The 16,784-nt window shown below is 39.6% G+C and overlaps 1 protein-coding gene across 1 annotated transcript in view; it reads right to left on the reverse strand.

Moving 5' to 3' along the window:
• The window catches only part of CRYBG1 (crystallin beta-gamma domain containing 1), a 195,843-nt gene extending 183,394 nt beyond the window's left edge, over positions 1 to 12,449 (reverse strand). Inside the window, exon 1 of the mRNA XM_058566531.1 lies at positions 12,150 to 12,449. Coding sequence (XP_058422514.1) covers positions 12,150 to 12,394 — 245 coding nt within the window. The 5' untranslated portion in view covers positions 12,395 to 12,449. The remainder of the gene's footprint in view (positions 1 to 12,149) is intronic.
• Positions 12,450 to 16,784: the final 4,335 nt, after the last annotated feature.

Below are 16,784 nucleotides of genomic sequence, written 5' to 3' on the forward strand. Positions count from 1 at the left end.
ACTGGGCACGTTTCTCTATTACTTTCCATAACTCACATCATACTTTCCCATTTCCCCCCAGCAGTTCTTTAAACAAGGCATGTAGAGGTATCTATAGAGGTCTGTATTATGACCACTCCAATGACTACAAAGATTATGCCTCCCCCACCCCAATATGTCATTCAAAATAAAACAATTCTAAATCTTAAAACAAAATTTTAATATCTTGAAATAACATAAAACTTCCAGGCATATTCTGGATTTTTTTTTCTCCCTCTCATCCCTGCTTTGCTGATGTTATAAACACGTGCTTAATTTACCAAGTAGGTAATTTAGCACTGAGTACATATATAAGTAAAATATGTAGTGCTAGAATATATGTGTGTGTGCGTGCATGTTTGTATACACACGTACATATCCATATCTGTAGATACAGCTATAAATGTAACCATCAATTTAGAGATTGTATATACATGTAACTGGATCACGTGTATACACACATACACAAACATTATCAAGTGTTCCTTGGAATTCCTTTAGCAGTAACAGTGTTGAGAGCTCTCAAGAATTATCAATCCTCCATCCCCTGTGAGGTTTAGTTCCTGTATCTCTCAGCTTCTGTCTTGCACAGGTTTGAAACTTGTCTCTTCTTCCTTATTATAACAGTAAGTGTGGAAACTTTTCATTATTTTAATGGTGACTATTGCAGCTTCTCCAGAAGACAGGAGAGTGAGACTCAGTTTCCCAACAATAGAGCTTGAACTGGTTTGCCAGCCCACACCTCAGGGCCTCACACAGCAGGTGTCCACGAATGTGTTTAATAAATGAATTACACGAGAGCAGTTCCACTCTCATGTTTACTTACCTTACTGAGTGTGACAGACACAGTCACTGAAGACCACATATCAAGACCGCTTTTGAAAGAGACAACATTTGCTCAGTTACTTGAGTCACAAATGAAAGAAGCAAACCTGATGCTTCAATTACCATTATCACTGGATAATTGTTTTCAAAATTAGAGAAAGTCTCACATAAGCAGAACTGAGCAGAGAGTGTGGTTTAAGATAAAATAGCAAATTTCCAGTTGTACTCTGGAAATTGAGTGGTACTAATGACTATAATAATTTATGCTTTAAAATAACTACATTAAATCTAAATACCAGAGCACATACATTTTTAGTCTAGTATAATGGAAAAAGAAATTTACTCTCTTCTATGACCTACTGTGAGTTAGTTCTGTGCATGTAATACTCATAGAAATTAATGAGCATTCTTAAATATAATTTTTTAAATTTCTCAAATACATAAAAATCAAAATAAAATTCAATTTTGAGAGAAATGGGCACTAAAGACAAACTTACTATCTCCTATAAAGACAAAGATTAGGTTTTCATAATCTTTTACATCAGACTCTCTAGATCCACGTCTTTCAAGCCAACACTATCTCCTATAAATTTGGAGTTTTGGTCACCAGCGTTTTCTTTCCTCTTTTAGGGCTGTGATTAACTTGTACACAGAGTGAAAAATCCTCAACAGTTTTCATCTTAGATTCTTTTATATGCTCTGTGAATCATCCCAGCAGTAGGTAGTAAGACTTTGTGGCTTTTAGACTAAACTGGAAATCAGGCGCAACAAGTTTAGGTAACACTTTATGGACTGAGTCACTGATTCTCGGCAGAATTCTCTCAAGTCAAGGGTTCCCAGGAAAACAAGGGTGCCCCATGGACTTCCCAATGCACGTGAATTCTTCATTCTTGCATATTCTTCTTCTCTACAAAGGGATGAGGTGGGTGCAGATAATCAAAAAGGAGAAATGCTTCCTTCCTGGTTTTTGAAAGGGTGATAGCTCTGAGAGTGAGTGGATAACTACATTTCTGTTGGATGCTACTATTCTTTAGTGAGCTATCTCCCATACTCACACACCCTTTCCCAGCTACACATTCAATGAGCTTCAGATTTCTCACGGTGTGGTGAAAATATTATGAGCTTTGGAGTCAGAAAGACCTAGGTTAAAATACTGCTCTGTTATTTACTAGCTACATCAGCATGGGCAAGCTACTTTCCCTCTTTCAGCGTCTGTTTTCTCAATTGTAAATAGGCGGTTAAAATAACCTACTTAGCAGAGCTGTTATGAAGATTAAGTGAGATACACTGAATATGAAAGCAACTGTCACATAATACATACTCAGTAATTGTTTGTGCTTTTTGTCCTATGTATTCTTGACAAAAGTTTCTTATGTTTACTCAACTTATAGGAGAGGTTGAGAATTATCTGGCTGAAAAGAATTTTCCTCCTCCATTCCCCCATGCCACGCTCATTTTCCTCAGAAAACATGCCCAAACCCAACTGGCCGTCACCTTTGCTGTTTGTTGATCATTTATTGAGTGGCATTAAGATAAAAATTGGTGCTCCTCTTTGTTTAACACCTGCTGGCTTTGTAAGTTCCTGGAATCATAACCAGGGTATGATTACACACACAGAAAAGCAACAAGGAATCCTGTAGTGAGCAAGTGGGTTGATGCATAAATTCCTGAGAAGCTTCTCTGTAGGAAGAAACTACAGGATGATGAAGGAGACAAAGCCTCAAAGCATCTTCAACAGTTATCACTTGGATCTAGGACTGGTTGTCCCCTCATGGGCATAAAAAAAGCTCTTAATAGTGAAATAACAAGGAAGGGTACAATTAAGTGCCAACAACACACTAGCTACTAAGACTTCTAGGTCAAAGTACTTGAAACTTCTTAGAGAGTGAGTTAGGACAATCACAAAATGCAAAACTAAAAGTCAAAACTTTGTGCAAATGCCAGACATTCAGTCATACTTTGCTTTTATCTTGGAAAAAATCCAAAATCTAGTTTTAGACTAGCTTGTTTAAACATGTTTACTGACACATAAGGGAATACAAATGCTCTTGTTTCAATCCAAAGTATGCTCCAATGAAGAACTCCTGATCCCTAATTGAGTCTATTCCAGACAAAGTTGTTTTGGGTAGCCAAAACTAAAAGAAAAGAGTTTTGTAATCTCACCCTTGAGCAACCATATTTTCTTGTTTTGCAGATAATAGCAACCACCTCGTTCATGGGAGCTAAAAGCCAACATTTGCAAGGCAGGAAATCCAAGTAGGCAAGGCCTGGGGGAGCCTCCACTGCACAGGCTTGAAAGGGCCAGTTCTTAGGTTTGCACATGGCACTCATGATAAAGGAGACAGTGTATTTTAACGTGAATGTCAACAGTTTGCTTCAATTGTCATATCTTTTTCAAATAGCAGATGCCAAAACAATCAAGCTGTGCTTTCACAGGATATTTATAAATCTATCAGTATTATCAAGACATTTAAATAACAAATCATAAATAAAACATATTATGTGTCATAGCACCTGCATTACTTCAAGCCCCATAAAAGGGAGTTCTTGCACGGGTACAATATGGATAGACTATAATTTTAGATGACATTTTGCTGTTATAAAATATGGCTTGTACAAGCTTTAAAAACTTTTTGAAAACATGAATTAAGTTAATTTTAGGTTTTTTTTTAGGTAGTAGGTGAAGTACAAATTATATCAGAAACTCTGAAGGTATTCACTATGTCAGTAACCAGACTATAGTGTATACAACAGCTGAATAACTAGTAACTCGATCTAGAGATCAGACAGTCTCATTGTTGTTGGTTTACAACACTAGGGGAAGATTTCCAGGGAAATAGTCATCAGGAAGTTAGAGTAGTCAGTTGGGCTCCTATCGAAGGTGGGTATAGGTCAGGAATGGAGAGATACAGTCTACAATCCAAGAGAACCCAAAAGAACAGCTGACCAGAAATCAGAAAACCTGAGTTTTAGTCCTGTGTCCTCCATCTGCATTGCATTCTTTGAACTTCAATTTCCTCATCTATGAAATGAGGGTATAGGCTTACTGCACACAGCCATTATGAGTCTCAAGTGGCATAAAATATCAGCAATGGTTTATAATCCTTGAAGTGTAAGGTCAACATAAGGTCAAACTTGTATTAGTTGTCAGGGAATCCTCAATGATAAATCGGAAAGTAAAACCAAAGGATTCAAGCAGCAGGACTTCTAAAGACCTGAAGTTAGAGCTGTTCCTAGTAGCTTTTCTCGAGAAATTCCGATATCCCCACTCAGCCTGAGCAGCACCTATCCAGCCACTTATCTGACCTTGCATTCTACTGCCTGTGCCAAGACTACGGGTGTACAGACTAGGCCCACCTCTTGCTGATGCAGTTTCCTGGCAAAGCTTGGGCAGAAGCTCCAAACTCAGGATCTAGACATGATACTTTTGTATGTAACATACACTTCAGAATTTATGCTCTAAAGTTATTTTTTCTTTCAAGATTTTAATGTACTTATACTTCTAGGAATTTACATATTTTTCTCTCCACTACTTAAAATAGAAATTGTCTAGTACCAAAAATTAACTTGATTTCCTATATATATTATAATTTCTGCTTGTGAGATTTCGAGCCTAAATATACTCATTGCGGGAATGTAAAGACAGCATTAACCACAGTGATTTCAGTTTGCAGTAATTAACCACAGGACTCAAGACCACCAGGTGGGGAATCTCAGTTCCAGCCCTTACAAGCTCCATGATGGTCAAATTACCATATTTCTCTGAGCCTAATTTTTCCTCAAAATGGGTATAATATTAGTATCTACCTCTCAGGAATGTTATGAGTTAACTGTAGGGAGTTAATATTTGTAAAGTGCTTAGAATATTGATACACAGTGTATGTTAAACTGCATCTTTCAATCGAATCTTGATGGAAAATGATGTTTTCACAGACATGGTCTAAAGTTGTTATAAACCAAATGTTTCCTCTATTTTCTTATCTTGTTCACAGCATGTATTATTTTGCCTCTTGACCTCAATTACAAGATGAAGCACTATCCAACCAGAAAATCCAAAGAATTATCAGAAGCTTATGTCACTGCTTATTAATTCGAAAAAACATAAAAGGTGCATTAAGCATAGTGTAACTTGCATGTTGTAATTTATGTAACTGTTGGCCAAATCTCTTTTTTGAGCTGTTGATGCCAAAACCCTAACTTCTAATAAATGAGACTCAGTTAGGGTCACTGGCTTGAAACGGCACACAACAACAATAAGTACAGCCAGCAGCCAACTTTCTTCACCACAGCATATTTTGCCAAGCTTAACAGCAATTTACTTTTACTCATTTAATTACCATCTGTGGGAAGGTAAACAACAAAAGGCACTTGTTAATTCTGTGTTTCATTCTTCTGTGTTAGATACAGGTTTGACCAGTACTCGTCTTGTGTATAGCCTATTGATGAGAAAAGCTGGGGACACCACGAAGGGACTTTGGATACTCTGCCTCACTTGTGTGTCCTTGGGGGTCTCCTGGTACTTTGTCAAAATGATCCCTTGTGATGAAGGGTCTCAGTCATTGCTACACTTCCACCGAACAGGTCAATCCAGGAGAAACACAGTGCTGTAAAGACAGTACTAAGCAAAGTGTTCATTCTCTAGAATGAAGACTTCTCATAGATCTGAATCCCTAGAGGTATTTGGATGAGGCATTTGGCTTAGCCCAATGCAGCTGTGGTTTAAGGGAGCTATAAATAAGCTAACGAGACTCATAAACAATCGACTGGCCTTTCTCGCCAAACTCCCCACAAGTGTCAGACATTCATACTTACTTTATCTTGAAAACTCACTTTGAGACAAGATATTGAATTTACATTTCAATCCTCTCTTGGGTAAAAGCCCAGAATTCATTTTTCTAAATCTACGAAAAGACACCTGTTGGATGTGCCAGGCAATTTGGTATGAAAATACAGTTTGTTTTTTTTTAAGGAAGAACACCTTGCTTTGAGAACATAAACAATGCTAGAGTCTCTTGAAAGAGACTCCAGAATTGTTTTGACAAAAATCGAGTAGACACCAAGTTAGCCATGTACCCTAAATAACAACCCTCTTTGGATCTGTAAATCTACCTAAAGAATGTCAAGAACCACTCATTTTCAGCCTACAATTTTAGAGTGTCAACATCATGTTTACCTACAATTTCAGCCAAGGTTTTCAAATCAGTATGTCACATTCTAAGCCCAATCTTTATTCCCAGGTGCCAAAATATGACAGAAGAGCTGAAATAATATAACCTCAAGCTCTAGATATTTTAAGGAACTGGAGAAAATTATTTATGCAGAATCTTTCTCTTTATTTGTTTTAAATGCCACTGTGCAAATAAGTTTCCATGATATTTCTTTTGGTGCAGTATTGTATACAGCTTAAGATGATCATATCCTCAAGAAGATTTAAAGCCTTTGATGATCTCCATATCAGAGAATAAAATTTCTCATTAATTATTCAATATGACTAAAACTTCACGAGAGAAAAAAATTTCTCTTTCTTCAAGATAATCTTTTTTCTGACCTGAGTGCATTTGATTAAATCTTCTATTTCTACACTTAATGCATCATATCCTACTTTATTCATTTTCACCCATATGCCCCATCCTCCACTAGACTACAAGTTTCTTAGGAGCAGGGATCTCTTCTAATTTCATTGTTCTATTTCCCAGTGCCTGATACAGAATAAGCACTCAGTAAGTGTTTACCAAACATAAGAAACTTCTCTTTAAAACTTGATTGATGATCATTTCAATAAGAAGATACAGAAAGGAATTTGTGCCATAGAATAATCTATCTTGAAGGTCAGATTGCATTGCTTTTCATGAAGAGGATCTCTAAGTCTTCTATACAATAAGTACAACATGAAATGGAGGTTAAGCAATTATTTGGTAAAGTTTTTCAAGGTAAACAGAAATGCACACAATTCAAGATTCAAGTGATCTCACCAGACACAATTTTTTAAATAAATAAATCACTTTTTTCTGAATGGACATTCCAGAAACACAACTGACCCTTAGGTGAACTCACACTCTAAGAGAGGTATGTGTTTTTAATGTTCATAGTAAGATGGGCATTTTGAATGAATATTAGGAGTCAGAAAATAAATTTCAATATCGAATATCTTTGCTACATTGCTTTAATCATGGATGAATAGTAAAGCAGTGATTTGCTGTCTCATCCTCACAAATAAGATTTATAACTGAAAGCTAAAGAAGAAAAAAGAAGAGAACCCAAGCGCAGATGTTCTAAAGGTCTCCAAAAGTGTTTATGTCTCCTGTATGTGGACCAAGAAGATTAAAGTGCAGACATAGAGGATGAATAAAGTGATACAATGACAGATAAGTGGCAAAGAATTATCCTAAACTAAACTTCCACTCCAAATCACTTGAGGAGAGGGCCAGCCCCAGTGGCCTAGTGGTTAAGTTTGGCACATCCCACTTCGGTGGCCCAGGTTCAGTCCCAGGCATGGACCTACACCACTTGTCTGTCAGTGGCCATGCAGTGGGAGCAGCTCACATACAAAAAGAGAAAGATTGGCAGTGGATGTTAGCTCAGAGTGAATCAGTTCGGAAGAAACTCCTCTAACCTCAAGTATAAAGTTTATCTTTGGCTTCCTAAGTCAGATGTATTACGACTTTTGAGTCCCTGAATGCACAAAGGCCCACCCTTTTATAGACCAACATGCACATCCAGATACTCAAAGGTACTTCAAGGCTTCACAGACCTGGTTACAACTTCTGGGCTTCTGAAGTTGTTTGACTCCACGTATAAAGTAAAAATGTATCTATTAATGCTACCACCATTACTATGAAGACCACTACAATTATGATTATCACGGCCACTATCATGCCTGCTTCCACCACCTTTCATCCATGGAGCACCTGCTTTGGGCCAGACTCTGTGCCTGGGGTCTGACAGATAGAATATCCAATCCTCATAGAGCCCCATGAGGGAAGTGCTATATCTCCATTCTACAGATAAGGAAGCTGAGGCTTAAAGACTAAGGCTTAACAAAACTACCCAAATGGCAGAGGCAGATTTAAAACTGAGTTTGTCCTATACCAAAGTCTATGCCTTTTTCACTGCAGCATGCTCTCAGAGCTACTATTTATTAAGCATCTGTTATCTTCCAGGCACTGCGCTAGTCATGTTAAATATATATTTATAACTTTCAAAAACAATACCAAGAGATAGGTCGCAGATATGAAACTGAAGTTAGAAAAGTCAAGAAACTTCCCCAGGAGCTCACAGCTAGTTAAGTGACAGAGCTAAAATTTAAATTCCTGGTTTATCAGTGGTGAAACAAAATCAACCTAAAATTTCCAACTCTTGCCTTTGGCATAAGCTAAATAAGGGAAATAACCCAGTATTAACCAGTTTAGATGCAACATTAGATAAAACAAAAATAGACTTACTCGCTATGTCCTTTATGTTAAAAAATAATTAAACCTATTTAAAGTTCTAAACTAAACACTAAAGCTGCCACAAAAGACTGAAAACTAGAATCGACTTTAATTCATGAAGACTAATGCCCTACAGTTCCAGAATGCTTTCAAATAGCATTTTAAATGATTGCTCTTTTTTTGAAGACAAAAAAGCAACAACAGTTTATCCTCACAACACTCTAGTGATACAAACAAGGAGTAAGCTGTTTTCTCTTTATAGAAGGGAAAGGTCCATGCAAGAACAGAGAAGCTGAGAGACTGTTTACAGTCCAGAAACATGAGCTTGTGTACCCTGACTCGGAGGTAGGTCTCTGCCTGCCCAATGAGGATGCTCTGCCCTCTGGCACTGGCTGCATTTTTCCTCCAAATGAAACTAGGTCTGCTGATTTTCAAAGGATTACAAGGTGCACCCACCACTTGAGTTTGCCTCTCCTACAGAAAGCATTAATGCTTGCTTCTAGGTTTGGGGTTCAGTTCGGTTTGAGGGTGATTGTTTTTAATTCACTGCATTGACTGTTAGCCAAGAGCCCATTTCTAATCAAAATAACACTGGGTGACTTGAATAGGGAAAATAAAAAGGAAGCACCATTTCCATCATATAGCAGAAAATAGACATATAAAATTACTACTCACAAGGAAGTATAGGCAAGATATAATAAGAAAAAAGGAGAAAAAACTCCCATTTATTGAGCACTCACAATGTGCCAGTCACTGTTCTGAGCACTTGACATGCATTAACTTGTTTATTTTTATAACAACTCTTATTATTCCCCTTTTGTGAATGAGAAAACTAAGGCACAAAAAGGTTAATAACATGCCCAGGATGACATGGCTAAGTGTCACAGTAAGTTGAAGAGCAGAGATTTAAACCCAGATAGAGAATCCACACTCTGAAAAATTATTTACAAAAAGGAGTATAATTCAAAACCTGATAAAGGACAGTGCCACGAATGGCTGGTAAGGAAAGTCTGGCCACAGCTGGCTGTGCCCTCTCCACACATACCACTGGGCCCTCTTATGGCAAGAGAATAATGGGCTAGACAGGAGATGTGCTGACCCAGAAGGCAACAGCTTTATTTCTATGAAAAATAACATATTAGCATGTTTACCAAAACCAAGCTGAAAAAAACTTTAAGGGTGAATTTTAGGAAGAAAGGCAGCTATGTTCAAACTATTTTATGTAAAGAAAGAAAGCGACCACGACTGAATTTTAGAACATCTACACTAAAAGCCACAAATATTTGCAGAATACAGAAATCTGACATCAATAAACTTTAAACCATCGCTGGAAGGGTAAGCTCTTCTAGGAAGAGAAGCATTTTTTCCCCATCCAACTCTATTTTTTTCCATTAGACTTTTGCATTTATAATAATGATGATGGTTTTACATTTAGTGAGTTTCTACTTAGTGCCCAGAAGTGTGATAAGAGTTTTACAGTAATAACATAAACTCTCATTTGATATTCATGATAGCCCTACAGAGTCAATATTACTATTTTCCTTGTTTTCCAAATGAAGAAACCGAGACAGAAAGGTGAAGTAATTTGTCCAAGGTCACACAGCCAGGACATAAATTCATTTTTGTTTGATCTAAAAGCCCATAATACTAATCATATATGCCCAACAAATAAGTGTGGCCACTTGACTGTCCCATCCTTACATAGAACCAAAGGCCACAGTGACTGCTGCACATTCCAGCCGAGTTCCACCACCTCCAAATCCTGGACAGAAATGAATGGACATGGTCAGATGGCTCAAGGGAGCCACACTGACCAAAGATTAACCAGAAACCTAAGTGTGATTTAGCCACTCTCTTTAGACTAGAAGCAGAAGTAAATAAAATATTTATAAAGATGATCTAACTAGAAAAATATTCCAAAGACAGACCAGAATGTTTAGTTTTCAGAACATTTGTTAGTACAAAGTTCATCATGGTTCTGAAGGAAAGGAGAGCATGCTTCAAGACTGAACTAAAAGGCTGGCACGGTGGTGTAGTGGTTAAGTTTGGGCGCTCCGCTTTGGTGGCCCAGGGTTCACGGGTTCAGATCCCGGGCATGGACCTACACACGGCTCGTCAAGCCATGCTGTGGCTGCATCCCACATACAAAATAGAGAAAGACTGGCACAGATGTTAGCTGAGCGACAATCTTCCTCAAGCAAAAAGAGGAAGATTGGCAACAGATGTTAGCTCAGGGCGACTCTTCCTAACCAAAAAAAATTTTTAAAAGACTGAACTAAAATTCAAGATCAAGGAGAGAAGCAAAAGCTTCTATTTTAAGTTTTAGTCTAAAACGTATTTGCATTTGAATAATTGTCTCAAGTTTTGTATTATTACATTTTGATAGACAGGAAATGATGGGACTAGGTTAGATAAGAACAACCGTTACAGAAATGTTTAAAATATTTACCGAGGTAATAGGAAAATTACTTCAATGTTGGCTATATCATTATTCAGTAACATATTCCAATTTGTAGTTAAGCATAGCAAGTCTTTAAATAGATAAAAATATGTTCTATTACAACCAGTTACTACTGTGGATGATAAAATATAAGAAAAAATAAAGTGCCTTCTCTCTTAGTTCTCCTCTCTCTACCCCCTCACACACACTCAGACCGCCCTGAACCACCTGTGCTTCTCAGGAAGTACCATGCTCTTCCAAGAGTTGGTGATGCTCATTGTGCAACCTCTGCCTGGAACTCCTTGCTCCTCCCCTTTTCCGTCTGTCTAAGCCACTTCAGCCATCCTCTTCCAAGAAGCCTCCCTGGATCCCCTCCTCTGTGCTAACATCTATCATAGCATTTATCTCACTGTTTACTTTTTGATCTCCATGAGAGACTAAGAATTCTTTGATGACAGAAACCACTCTCATTGTTTTTTATATCCTGGCACTTTAACAAAATTTTTACTAAATGAATGAAACTATTTTGCAAAACTAAGACTTTTTCAGAAATAGAAGGAAAAATATGTCTAAAATGCAAATCTTGTGCAATTTTATTCAGCCTTCATTGTCCTAAGGGTGTATTTTAAAAACACGTACAGAACGATTTTACTCTACATTGTCAACTGTCCTTCATTAAAAACATTTCACATCCCCGAATCACATAAATATACTGTTACTTCAAATTGATTATTGTTCAACAAATGCATCCATTCAGATAGTATAACTGAATAATTACATATGTAGGATAAAACCACCACTAAATCATCATAACAATTCAAAAAGCACAATGGCAAGTACACTTCAAATAGCTAGGTGCTGCCTAGTTCTGCCGCTGATTCCAATGGGGACAAGCCATTTACCCTTTGGTGTCTGGTTCTCTACCCACAAAATGGGGGTAACCATCTCTGCCACTTCCTCCTCCATTCGGATCTTGTGAGGACCATGGAGATATAATATCTGCAAGAGTGGGGATCTTCACAATAAAGGCACCATTATCAAAAGTATTATACAACCCCAAGATAGAGTTGCTGTCATCATTTGTTACGATAATAACCCTTCATTACCCTCCTGCCCTCGTTATCAGGTTGATAGTATGGACTCTTGGGTAAAGTCTTTGCCAGTCAAAATAAAGGCCACATGGGTGGGCACAAGTTCCTCTCGCAGCTGCTTGGTCTGAGCCAGAAGCCTGGAGGAACCTGTTCCCCGCAGCGGCCACGACTGCGCCCCTCTGGACCCAGTTCCACTCCTGCCGGGTGAAAGGGGCCCTGGGCCTTTCCCCTCCTCCAAGTGGGGTCGCGCGAGGCTGACCGTGGAGAGGACTCCAGGGCCAGCGTAGCAGGAGTAGACAGGCGGCAGGAGGAGGTGAGACTGGAGGGCTCGGGCGGGGAGCTTACCTGGCCTCACCCGGGGGCGCCCGGGGCGGGTGCGGGACGAACACCCCACAGTCAGACGGCGGAGGCTGCTGCTTCTTCTTGGAGCGCCAGATATGGAAGGGGGTGTGCTTCTTAGGGGTCCTGGACGGGCTGGACTCCCCGTGGTCGCCCTGAGGTGGCGGCGACAGTGGCATCTTCTTGTCTGCCTCCTCCTCCGGCTGCTCGGCCGCTGCCCTATCGGCCGCCCTGCCCTTATGGAAGAACATACCTGGGCGCAGCTCTCCCGCCTTTCCCAGCGCGCCCTCGGACCCCGCCCCCTTGTCGGCCGTGCGGGGGACGGCAGAGGGTTAGAGGAAGAGGAAAGAGCGGAGCGCGAGCAGCACAGCAGCCGGAGCCCTCTGGCCGGAGGCGACCGCCCGGCCGCGACACAGCGCCTCCGCGCGGCGCAGGCTGCGAGCCCAGGTGAGGCGCGCGCGCCCGGAGCCCCAGGTGAGGCCGACAAGCCCCAGGTCCCCAGCCTGAGGGCGCGCGGCGGCCGCGGGGCAGCGACACCTACTGGACACTCTGGGAACAGCGTCTCTTGGCACTGCATGCCCCGCTCTGGGCGGGGACCTGCTGGGTCAAATTTCACAGAGCCTCCGGTGCATGTGCCATCGGTCGCCCGCAGAGTTGTTCGCCGCTGTGTCAGGCTGGCAAGATAATGGCTTAGCCATGAGTCCTGCCTGAAGAAGGATGGGAGAGGCGCATCCGGTGGCCAGACCGCCCGGCAATTAGGACTACTCCACTCCGGCCTTTGGGTGGCTTGAGCAATGTCATGTGTTGGGTGGCTTCCCTTCCTGTTTGTAAACACAGATGCCAACTCCTCCTCTCCCTTCAAGAGTCTGAATTAATTTGTACCTGCATCTCATAAAGCACAAAAGGATAAAAACATAAGGACATATTCCCCAGTTCCCACAGAGCCTAATAGATCGCTCACAGTGATTATTAAATACCGGTGCCGCATGGTTCTGATCATTTGTTTTACTGTTAATGACTTTCTTCTCTTAACCTCCCAATCGTGGTTAAATGGCAAAGGCAACTAGTTTTTAAGCAAAGGAAGTATATGAGCAATTATTTGGGGCATTATTAAGATATGAAGAGTTCAAGAACCAAGCACGGCTTAAAAATCCAGTACAGAACAAGACCCTCTTACACTGTAATACCTTCTTTCTTTTCTCTTCCAAGACCCAGCTCATTTATTCATTCACTAATATTCATTCAAGGAACGTTTCTTTTTATTTAATTATTTTTATATTTACATTTTTATCAAGGTATAACCTACATACTGTAAAAAAATGCACAAATCATAAGTATGTAACAAACTTTTACATATTTATGTGGTTGGGAACATAATGAAGGATAGTTGACATGGTCCTAGGAAATCTTTCTGTATGTAGCTCTTGAATATACAATTATAAAAATACAGAGTATTTCCAAAACTTCAGAAGTCTCTTTCCTGTGCCCTTCTAGTGCCTTACCTCTTCTTCCTGTAAAAGTTAACCATTATTCCAATCTCTATCATCAGAGATTAATTTTGCCTCTTCAGGAACTTCATTTAAGTGAAATCACAATATGTACTCTTTTGTGTCTGGTTTCTTTTACTCAATATTAGTCTTTGAGAATCATCCATATTGTTTCCATTTAGCAGTTTTTTATTTTTTAAAAAAATTACTGTGTACTATTCCATGATATGAATATACCACAATTCACTTATACATTCAACTGTGGATGGTAGTTGTTTCCAGTTTGGGGCTATTATGAATAAAGCTGATATGACCCTTCTTAGATATAAGCATTCATTTCTTTTGGATATATACCCAGGAGTTCAGTCTCTAGCTAATAGGGTATGTATATGTTCGGCTTTAGTAGATTTTGCCAAACGATTTCCCAAAATGGTTAAGTCAATTTATACTTCTTTCAGCAATGTTCAAAATTTCTAGTTTTTCTACATCTTCATAAACACTTCATATTATCAATCCTTTTCATTTTGCTCTTTCTGATGGGGGTGTAGTGGCATCTCATTGCAGTTTTAATTTATATTTCCTCAAGAAATATTTATTGAATTTATTGATCACTAATTATGTGCTAGGCTCTGACTTGGGGGGGGGTGACTGACAGATACATGGATGATATACAACAAAGGGTAAGAGAATTAGTAGAGGTATGTACAAGGCATCATGGGAGTTTGGAAATGTTACTAAACTAGCCTAGGGGTTTGGAAGAGAGGAAGAAGGGTGGTCCGTAAAGATTTATTACAAAAGTGGCCCTTGATGTGAACCTTAAAGGGCAAAGGGATAAGCAAGAAAAAGGGAAGAGAAGGGAAGAAAAAAGAAGGGAAGAGAAAAGAAGGGGGAAAAGGGAAGAGGAAAAAAACAGGAAAAATTCTTATGCACACCTGCTCAAATATTAACATGTTCAGTAATTCAGTCTTTCATTCCGACTCCTCCAAGCAGAACTCTTCACACCACCCCTCCTTTGTGCCACCAGTGAACCTGGAACATACTCCACACTTTTCATATTGCATTGAAATTATTTGTTTACATATCTGTCTCCTATTAGCCTGAGAGAAACTTCAGGACATTTCTCATTCATCTTTGTATTTTCAGGACATAAATGTCCATTAATTGAAATAACTATTCAAACAAATTGATATACTAAATTAGATACCCAGAATGTTTCAGGCACAGATCCTTTCAACTGTACACTTCATAAGAGCAAAGGTCACGTGTGTCTTTTCATTATTATATCCCCAAAACTAGCACAATGCATGGCACAGAATAGGCACTCAATATGCATTTTTATATGAATTATGTAAGAGATTAGAACTATGCATAAGAGACAGTACTTGTGACTAATCTAGTGAGGGAAACAGACACCTAAATACAATACAACTTGATACAATAAAATAAAATACAACTTGTACAATAAAACTTGATTAATGTTCTAACCGAGGTGTTTCGCTGTTTTTCAGTCATTGCAAAAACAGATCCACTCAGTCGTTTAAGCAATCAATTAATTTATCATGGCATATTAGGTGGCTCATAGAATATCCCATAGAGCCGAAAAGCCAGACTCTAAAGGTCACACATGCCCAGGCACCCTAGAAAGCTGGTCTGGCAAACACCACTCTCATCATCTCTCAGCACTAGGGGCTACACACCAGCAGCTCTGCTACTGCCATACCAAGAATCAAAGGCCTGTTCCAATCACTCTTGACAGATCAGCTCCCCACCTCACCCCCCTGAAGCACATATTGCTCACTTCTGACAAAAAAGTTCCACACAGGTACATCCGATTCCGGGAGCCTGGGTTATTTAGCAGCTTCCTTACTGCAGGGGAAATTTGAGTTTTCTGGGTTCTACCTCAGAGAAATGGAATTCATGTGGCTAAAAGTTCGCCAAACATAGCACAGGTATTCAAAAGAGTCTAGGCAGCCAAAAGCATGAAAGATGGTCACTGTTGAAGGAAAGGGCAAAAGGGTATGGAAACACAGAAGAAGTGACAGGTTTATGAGTTGTACCGATGAATAGGAATTTACCAGATGGAAAAGAGAGGGCTGGCAATACAGGAAGAGTAAACAACATGGGCCAAGGCCCAGGATTGTGAAAGGGCATGTGTTATTGGTGGGGAATAGTGAGAAGCTCGGTGAGGTTGGAGAAAAGAGGAATGGGGTGGGGCAGAGTGGCAAGAGATGATGTTGGTAAAATCAGGTGGGGCCAGATTGCTAAGCACTTGGTAAGCCATGCTTTTAAGGAATTGGGATTTAGTTTTGTAGCCAATAGGAACTCGGCTTACATTTTTAAGAGAGGAGTACCATGAACAACCTTGGGTTTTATAAAGTGTATCCTGAGTCAGGGAGGGGAAAATTTCCCCCTACTCCTCTTGGTTCTTTTCGCTGGTCTAATAATTAAATTGACACAAGACACAATAACAGGAGGAAAAAAACAAATTTAATAGTATATATATGGAGGTCTCATAGATATGGAACCTAAAGAAGTGACCAATAGAAGCTTTTATACCTTTTAGAGAAAGAAACAATAAATTTGTGAGGAACTGACAAGACCAAGAAACTTAGGCTTGCGTTGTAATTAATGAAGAGACTAAGCAAAGTCTCTTACAGGGAAGAGAGAAGTCTCTTACCTTTCACATGGGAGATTTATATCCTGATTTCAGGGGGACAAAGAGGCGAGTTGGAGTGTTCTTCTTGCACGGGCTCTTTTTCAAGCAACTTTAATTCAAAATAATCAATATGCCACTTTGGCATATTTTGGGGCAGGCTGCCTTGTGCCCCATCACCTGAATGGAGTGGAGTAGGGAGAAACTAGTGGTGAAACCATTTGAGGAAGACCAGAAAACACATTGCTGCAAGAGATCAGGTGAAAGGTGATGGGAGCCCACATCAAGGCAGTGCGGTGGCAATGGAGAGGAGGGGATAGATACACAATACATGTAGGAGATGCAATCACCAGGAATCATAGTAAATGAAGGAGAAGCAATCAAGGATGACTATGACGTTAGGCTTCCAGTTCAGGTAAATGCATAGAGGTGAAACCATTAACTAGAAACAGGAAAACAGGAGAAAGATCAAGATCTCCGGGCATGAAAATAAATTTGGTT

The sequence above is a fragment of the Diceros bicornis genome, chromosome 23 (assembly GCF_020826845.1).
Source record: "Diceros bicornis minor isolate mBicDic1 chromosome 23, mDicBic1.mat.cur, whole genome shotgun sequence".
Classification (NCBI taxonomy): Eukaryota; Metazoa; Chordata; class Mammalia; order Perissodactyla; family Rhinocerotidae; genus Diceros; species Diceros bicornis.